This window comes from Sinocyclocheilus anshuiensis, unplaced genomic scaffold (assembly GCF_001515605.1).
Source record: "Sinocyclocheilus anshuiensis isolate Anshui unplaced genomic scaffold, SAMN03320099.WGS_v1.1 scaffold253, whole genome shotgun sequence".
Classification (NCBI taxonomy): domain Eukaryota; kingdom Metazoa; phylum Chordata; class Actinopteri; order Cypriniformes; family Cyprinidae; genus Sinocyclocheilus; species Sinocyclocheilus anshuiensis.
This window is the reverse complement of record NW_015537969.1, coordinates 1,032,345-1,041,333: the sequence shown is the minus strand read 5'-3', so window position 1 is coordinate 1,041,333 and position 8,989 is coordinate 1,032,345. Positions and strand designations below refer to the sequence as shown.

The window sequence follows — 8,989 nt, the reverse complement described above, 5'->3', positions numbered from 1 at the left end:
CATCTGGAGCATCAGTGAATGTTTGAACCTTTTTTAATAGTTGTGTTTGAGTCCCTCAATTGTCCTCAGTGTAAAAAAGATGGATCTCAAAATCATACAGTCACTGCTGGAAAAGGTTCAAATATGCAAAAGATGCTGGAAAACTGAAGAATCTGCAGGACATGGAGGATTATTCTGAAGAACAGTGCTCAGTTTAACTGTTCAGGACAAACAAGGGACTCATGAACAACCATCACAAAACAAAAAAACAGTCGTAGATCCAGGTAACCACACACAGTATTAAGAACTAAGGGTTCCCAAACTTTTGAAGGGGGTTATTTTAATAATTTCAGCTATTTTTTTTTGTCTTGTGGACTATATGTAAACATAAAAATTATTCACATTTTCACAGATTCTGCAAGGGGTTCCCAAACTTTCGCATGCCACTGTATATATATAGAGAGAGAGAGAGTATGTGATCAATGGAGTCATATATGTTTGAGCTCAATACTTCCAATGGACTAATATTTCTTCTGTGTTTTTGAAGAAACATACTCTCTAGAACTGTGTGGTTCACATACCCATCTTTTGTAAATGTGAAAAAAGTGCTTTACACAGCTGTTTTAGTCATGTAACCTCAGTATTGTGACACTGGCCTTGACTTTTTTTTTGGTTACCAGGTGTTCAAAACCTACTCCAATGAAGATTACGACCGGAGGAATGAAGAGGTGGACCCAGTGGCATCCTCAGCTGAGTATGAGCTGGAGAAACGGGTGGAGAAGCTGGAACTTCTCCCTGTGGAACTGGAAAAAGGTGAATAGCAGGATAGCAGTGTCACCAAAGAGATTTCTCTGAGGTTAAACATTTAGGATAGTTTTTTTAAGTAACACTAGGTCTAGTCATCACACTTTTTACTTTTTCAGTCAGTTTTTACTCAGAACCTTATAGTTATTGAGATACAGTAACGTGACGTGACGTGACGTGACATGTGACATGTGGCCAAGTATGGTTACCCATACTAGGAATTAGTGCTCTGCATTTAACTCATCCTAAGTGCACACACACAGCAGTGAACACACACACACCGTGAACACACACCCGGAGCAGTGGGCAGCCATTTATGCTGCGGCGCCCGGGGAGCAGTTGGGGGATCGGTGCCTTGCTCAAGGGCACCTCAGTCGTGGTATTGAAGGTGGAAGAGAGCGCTGTACATTCACTCCCCCCACCTACAATCCCTGCCGGTACGAGACTCGAACCCGCAGCCTTTGGGTTACGAGTCCGACTCTAACCATTAGGCCACGACTGCCCCCAGTATAGCCTCTGTGACAACTAGCCCCTGTCTTCCCTATAAGCTTTCTTTAAAAAAAAAAAATAGATACAAATATGTTTTCAGAGAAATGTTCTGCATGTATCTGGATATTTTGAGCAATGTGTGTAAATCAGTGGTAAGCCTTGAATATTGATCAGTTACAGTAAACATGCATCCATCCATCAAACATCCAATGATTTATTGAATTGTCACTCTTTCCATTTGCCCAGCACTAATATTTTTCCTTTCATTGATTTGTGTATGTTCATCTGTGTGTGTCAGATGAGGACGGCCTGGGCATCAGTATTATAGGAATGGGGGTCGGTGCTGACGCAGGCCTGGAGAAGCTGGGCATCTTTGTCAAGACTGTCATAGAGGGTGGAGCAGCAGAGAGAGATGGAAGGTAAACTAAACTGCACATACTACTTTATTAGTGCTGTCAAACGATTAAACGATTACACACACCATGCATGTGTATTTATATATACATAATTATACACAGTACGCACACATGTAAACAAAAACGTTTATTTTGGATGCGATTAATCGCGATTAATCATTTGACAGCACTAGTATTTATACACATTACTTTAGTGAAGGACATATATTTACTGAAATAAATGAACTTTTCCACGACATTCTAATTTATTGAGATGCACCTGTATATCACCCTACTTTCTGGATATCGATATGAGTATTTTCCATGTAGAAAAACAACCCCGTTGGTCAAACAGTATAGAAAATCATGGGTTTCTTGTCCTTGCTCTTTTTAGCTGCACCCAGAGTGAGTGAATCCCTGAGAGTCCCTTATGAGATTTGCACATTGCCTAAAATTAAAGCAAAGCTTGAGGCTTTATCACTGATTGTGGCTCAGGATGCTAAAGAAAGGGTAGGGATGAGAATGAAAGCAGCCCATTTCACATCTGGCCAAACATTCTAGTAACTTTAGTAGACTGTTTTTGCTTTACTAAAACTGAGACCACTAGTGAAAAAGTGGTAGTGAGATTTAGCAATTTTTTTTTTTTTTCATTTATTAAATTAAAATGATATTAGCAGCATAAAGTTAAGAAAAGTTATTTAACGTCTATTTATTTGGTTTGTCTCCCTTTAGTTTTAATGTTCACATGTTCCTGTGGCTCAGTGGTAGAGCATTGGAATATGAACATGGTTTTGTGCAACTCGTCAGTGAACAATGGCTCTGTGTAGTTAATGCTGCTCAATGTGAAAGCCCGCAGGTGATGGAGATTTACCGCTGATTACAGAACCGGCTTTACTGATAAGATGCGCGTTAAATATCGCATGCGATTTATCGTGCAGCCCTACTCGATTCCTAGGGAACACACACACACTGGTAAAAAATGTATAGCCTGAATGTACTGTAAGTCGCTTTGGATAAAAGCATCTGCTAAATGCATGAATTAATTAAATAAAAAAATTTATGAATGGCAGCAGCAATCAACAGATTTGACAAGACTCTACACGTTTATGTAAAACCTGTTGATCATGTTTTCCAGCATGATTTGAAATGGTTCAAAGAACATCTTGAGCTGCAATTGAAGAACATCTGATCATCTGTATAAGGAGTTACATGATCAGTGTCACAAATTTACTTTAGTGTTCATTAGTGACCTAGAAATAGTGCAGAGTCTGAAGTACTGTATTTTTTATACATTTTACAATTATAATGTTTCTTTAAAGATGTTCTTGAAGTTCTAAATCTTGCTGTTTGTTTACAAGTTTAAGATTTTGAATGTCAGTCTTTTAATGTGGTCTCATCTTTTGAGTGGCATCAAACCCTGCTGAAATCTTGAGAAATTTTTACTTGTTTCAAGATTACCAAGCAACTGCAAGCTTTGCAATCAGGTTTCAAAAGGACTATTCAATAGCCAGAATGTAATTTCCTCCACCATTAACTCAGGCTGTTTCTGAGCGAAGTGTAACAATGTAGAATTCAACAGTGACACTGAAATCTTTGCACTGGAGTCCTTATTTTTTGCATGTTGGAACTCTAATTTTCCTGCTTTAGTATTGGTATATATTGGCGACATTGGAAAATGCATGTGAAGGTCAAGCTGTGCTTATGCCACACTCTTTAGGTGCACATTAGGATTCAGTCTTGCAAGCATCCCTCCGTCTGCTTTGCCTGCATAACAGACGGGATTTGCCAGGGGCTCGATATCCATGCTGGAATCAAGGGTCAAGGCAATTTGGTCAAACTCACAAAGCTCATTACAGATATCACACAGTTGGAGCTCTTCATGCAAACACTGTAGCATTCTGAAAATATATTATCACATGTTGTTAAGGAGCTTACTCGTCCTTGTAATCCTATATGATTGTAATTCCTTCTGTCTTGTGAGCATTATTACTCTTTAACTGCTGAAATGAAAGAATGTGACCACCCAAGACCAACTGAAAGCTTAAAAATATTGTTCTCATTCTCAACCTTTTTGTCCTTTTTAAGTCATATGACCTAAATTATTTAATTACAATGTAGAATTCAACAGTGACACTGAAATCTTTGCACTGGAGTCCTTATTTTTTGCATGTTGGAACTCTAATTTTCCTGCTTTAGTATTGGTATATATTGGCGACATTGGAAAATGCATGTGAAGGTCAAGCTGTGCTTATGCCACACTCTTTAGGTGCACATTAGGATTCAGTCTTGCAAGCATCCCTCCGTCTGCTTTGCCTGCATAACAGACGGGATTTGCCAGGGGCTCGATATCCATGCTGGAATCAAGGGTCAAGGCAATTTGGTCAAACTCACAAAGCTCATTACAGATATCACACAGTTGGAGCTCTTCATGCAAACACTGTAGCATTCTGAAAATATATTATCACATGTTGTTAAGGAGCTTACTCGTCCTTGTAATCCTATATGATTGTAATTCCTTCTGTCTTGTGAGCATTATTACTCTTTAACTGCTGAAATGAAAGAATGTGACCACCCAAGACAAACTGAAAGCTTAAAAATATTGTTCTCATTCTCAACCTTTTTGTCCTTTTTAAGTCATATAACCTAAATTATTTAATTGAAGTATTCACTAAGATTTTAATATTTATATTCATTCATGTAGTATAAAGGATATATTTGTAGAAAACTTTTTGTAGAAATTAGTAATTTAATTTAATTGAATTATTAACAACAAAAAACTTTATGAATGTATTTTATTTATATATGTACTTTATGTTCATTCACGTGGTAGTATAAAGAATGTATCTGTAGAAAATACTTTTTAATTTATTAATTAAATGTTTTATTTTATTTAATTATTAACAATACAAAACAAACGACTACACTAATAGTTGTTATTATTATTATTTAATTATTCTATATGAAAAAATAATTTAGTAGTATAAAGAATATATTTATAGAAAATACATTTATAATATTATTATTACATATTATAAATTATTAATTTAATTCACTCTTGATACTGTTGTCTTTTCATTGAAAAGGCGGAACAGAAGTCATATCTGTCGTAATTATGCAGAAAGAAATCTTTACACATCTTTACTATGTCTTTACAAACTTTAATTTGTGTCTATACTTTTATCTTATTGTCTTTACAAAGACTTAGTGCAATTTCACTAGAGTTCTGTGTCAAACTCTAGGGGTTCACAAACTCCGGGAAACCCTGTCCCAGGATGTACTGTGTCCTTCATACATCAGCATATTTGATGCACTGAAAAATTAATCATAGCAGAGTGATGAGAGGGCCTCAGGCAGAACATATTTAAGCTTTTATTAAAAAATTCATCTCAGAATGACAGTCAGTATTATACAAACCTGGTTAAGAGTTTGCACAATGTCCTAATAGTGTCATTGTAACACCACCTTCATTTTCCACAGAATTAAAGTGAATGATCAAATCGTGGAGGTTGACGGCACCAGTCTGGTGGGAGTAACTCAGAGCTTCGCTGCTACTGTCCTGAGAAACACACAGGGAGTGGTTAGGTAAGATGCTAGATGTCTACCATCGTTTTTGCTTGTTTATTATGTCTCATTAATCCCAGGTTTGCCCCTGAATGCTGTCCGCAAGATCCTCACATCCCCACATCCTCACCGTAGCTTACAAGCTGCTAGAGTGACCATGTTATTATTAGCGTATGAAATAGCATGACATGCCATCGTCTTTCCCTCCCGCTCAGCATTCTTCTGAGAAAAACACAGACTTCTTATTAGTGTATCTAAACTCCCCTTAGACACGACAGCACAGAGCATGTCTTTGAAAAGCATATCGGCCGGCAGGAGTGCTTCACACTGTGAGAAAACAAGACTCTTCATTAACAATAGAGCTGCACAGCATGATGGAGCATATTGTTGTTAAACAGATGCTGTCAGTGGTGTATTATACTTCCTCTGTATATATAAACACGCTGAAAAAAAAATATAAAAAGCTTTTATTTTAAAAGAATATTCTGTCACCTTCAAGTTGTTCAAAACCTGTATGAATTTCAATAATTAATGATTAATTTTTTCTGGTGAAATATCTCTTTAAATGTGACTTCCTTGTGAGGGACAGAGCCTTCTTGAGTCATAGGATTTCATATAGCCAGGCTGATACTGACACAGTCTGCACGGCATAAAATAACTTACTTTTGTCAGTACTTTTAATCAGTACTTTTGTCTTATTTTCTAGTAAAAAAAAACATAAAAAACCTTCCTTAAAATGAAAACTGAAATGAAAGATACTCGAAAAGTCAAATTGTGTTTTCATATCTTGAATTGTATGTTTAAATATTTTCAAATATAATTCATGTAATATATATATATATATATATATATGTTTATGTGTAATAAATATAAATAGGAAATAATATAATTAATATATTTTATGATCTATAATAATATAATATATTATACATAATTTTATATAGTTCATATATTTGTATTGTCAGATTTTTACTGGAAAAAATCAAATCATCTAGTACTATGACGGTCTCAGGAAACGTACTATTTCACCATATTTTTGTTTTTCAGCTGTCTATCCTTTCCTGGTTTTGATTTATTCACTCCTGCTGGTTATTTCTCTCTGTTCTCACCGATGAGGCAGTGTGGCCCAGATTTGGAATTTGTGCTATATTTAACCTACTGTAGGAATTAAGGCAGGTCTTAAACGCTATCTGCACCAGTGACCACCAATAAATATATGAAGATTGACACTCTATTAAGAGCGATTCATTGCTGTGATGATTCAATGTCAGAGTCTAGGTGTTTTTATAGCAAGTTGGCAGGAACGCATTCTGGCACTCCAGATGTATGTGAATAATACTGGTGGATTTTGCCAATAAGAAAGCTCTGTCCCGGAGCAGTTGGGATCCCTGCGTGTGGTATCGAGATGGAAGAGAGGACTGTTTCCAGGTCAGCTGCGCTGCAGAAGCAGCAGAGATGCTTGGCATAACACGGTATTGGCCCAGTTGTTGCTTCAGATGTAGATCAAATTTGGGCCCTTATCTGTGCCTAATGCAGGGTGATTAGGACTCCATGCTGAGCGCTTCCCTGCTGGTTCTCCAAAACATGGATTGTGCAATGCAGAGGATGCGGTGAATATTATTGGAGGGAATTGTCTTTTTTAATTGTCTTTTTATTAAAAATATCCGCATTTAAACCCGTAATATCTAGTTTCCGCTAACTTCCACTAATTTCATATGCATAGACAACTATATGCAAGTAATTTGTAGGCTGATGTCTTAAGGAGAAAATCTGTTCAGTTTTTCTCTTAGTCAGTTGTTAGTGCTTAAATATCAGGTTCACCGATGAATTGCGCCACTTGATTGGTACAGGTATTTTTCACAGGTAAAGTAACTTTAACATTTTAATGTGTTGCTTGCATAAAATATTTGACATTGAAGTTAATGATTATTTATTTATTAGATTATTTGAATGTATTATTACTCAGTATTGTAAGGCAGGTCATTCACATTCAGAGATTACGGATTGATATTTAACCAATTGCCATTCTATTTGGTGCCACTAATGGTGCAGAAATGACAAACTTGACCTTTTATGATAAACTTTCATTTTCAAGTTTTCAATATTTCTGCAGTAATTTTCCCCCTGACTTTCTCAAGTAGAATTGTTAACATTTTTAAACAGTTATGTTCACTTTGTCACAGTCATTTATCACACTGACCTCGCAAGAATTACCTCCTGTCACAGTCATTGATTTATAGGGTATATTATAAAAGATACAATCCATCAATGAAGTGAGAACAAAAACGCTTGTTGAAGCCAGAGACTGCAAGAAAAGAGCTTAACATATTTCACTTCATTGAAGCAGAAAAGAAAGGTTTTATAACTTTCTCTATTTTACTGAATGACATGCAATTTCACCTTCCACATTTTATACCCACCTCATTTATGTAAAATCTATTCTGTTCTTTGTCTCCATTTGAAAATCAATAGCCATAATCTTTTATAGTCTCTGCCAAACTGCATTTGTTCACAAAGACCCCCTCCCTCCCTTCTCATTGGTATTTGGTGTGTCTTTGCAGGTTTGTGATTGGCCGAGAGCATCCGGGACAGCAGAGTGAGGTGGCACAACTCATCAGTCAGACTCTGGAGCAGGAGAGATGTCAGAGAGAGATGATGGAGCAACAGTACGCCCCGTATGATGCTGATGATGACGAGGTGGGCACAGAACAGGTCTCACATCAGAGCTTGTGTGAGCATGTCAGCGACTGTCTGAACAGGGTAATCAACCGTCACAAGCCAGTTGGAGCAGATTCAAATCTATTATCCATGATTCGTCCATGCTACAAGCCTCAACCTGTTACAATTTGTCACATCAAAGTGCAGCAGGATGAAGCAGTTCTGCTAGTCAAAATCTATAGAAAATCTAGCTATAACCTGTTCAGGCATATTAAAAATAATGGTAACACTTTAGTATATGGACCAATTCTCACTATTAGCTAGTTATTAGCCTGCCTACTATTAACATATTAGCTATTTATTAGTACTTGTAAAGCACATATTCTGAATGACCATATTCTTCGTCCCTAATCCTACCCAATACCAAAACTTAACAACAACCTTACTAACTATTAATAAGCAGCAAATGAGGAGTTTACTGAGGCAGAAGTCATAGTTAATGGTTTGGACCTTAAAATAAAGTGTGACCAAAATAATACTATGAACTGTAGGCTGGTTCTGGTTTATCAACATATCTGTTGTATAATTTCTTCTCACAGTGTCCTACATTTGACCATATTTTTCTAAATTTGCTGCTGGAAAGATATAGTTCCTCTAGTGCAGGGGTGCCCAAACTCGGTCCTGGAGGGCCAGTGTCCTGCAGAGTTTAGCTCCAACTTGCCTCAACACACCTGCTGGTAAGTTTCTAGTATGCCTATAAGAGCTTGATTAGCTGGTTCAGGTGTGTTTAATTGGGGTTGGAGCTAAACTCTGCAGGACACCGGCCCTCCAGGACTGAGTTTTGGCACCCCTGCTCTAGTGCCACAAAAACACTTGTTGCTCCATCTATTTGAGTCGTCCTGTTGAAAGGAAAAATCTTAAATATAAAATATAAATAATATATAAATCTCAAAATCTAAAACATGTCAGTTGTTTCCCCTTGACAGGGTTTTTAAAAAGCAAAGTAGGACTAATCATTTGTAACATTAATATATGTATTTCCTTGCTGTATATTATTATTATTATTAGTGTGTGTGTGTGTGTGTATACAGTATGTATGTATG

General features: G+C 36.7%; 1 protein-coding gene across 4 annotated transcripts in view; it reads left to right on the top strand.

Moving 5' to 3' along the window:
• LOC107669756 (neurabin-1-like) overlaps positions 1 to 8,989 on the top strand; it is a 61,495-nt gene that overhangs the window by 22,511 nt on the left and 29,995 nt on the right. For all 4 annotated transcript variants that reach the window (XM_016462149.1, XM_016462163.1, XM_016462154.1 and 1 more), the window contains exons 3-6: positions 660 to 792; positions 1,571 to 1,691; positions 5,145 to 5,249; positions 7,790 to 7,925. In XM_016462149.1, coding sequence (XP_016317635.1) covers positions 660 to 792; positions 1,571 to 1,691; positions 5,145 to 5,249; positions 7,790 to 7,925 — 495 coding nt within the window. The remainder of the gene's footprint in view (positions 1 to 659; positions 793 to 1,570; positions 1,692 to 5,144; positions 5,250 to 7,789; positions 7,926 to 8,989) is intronic.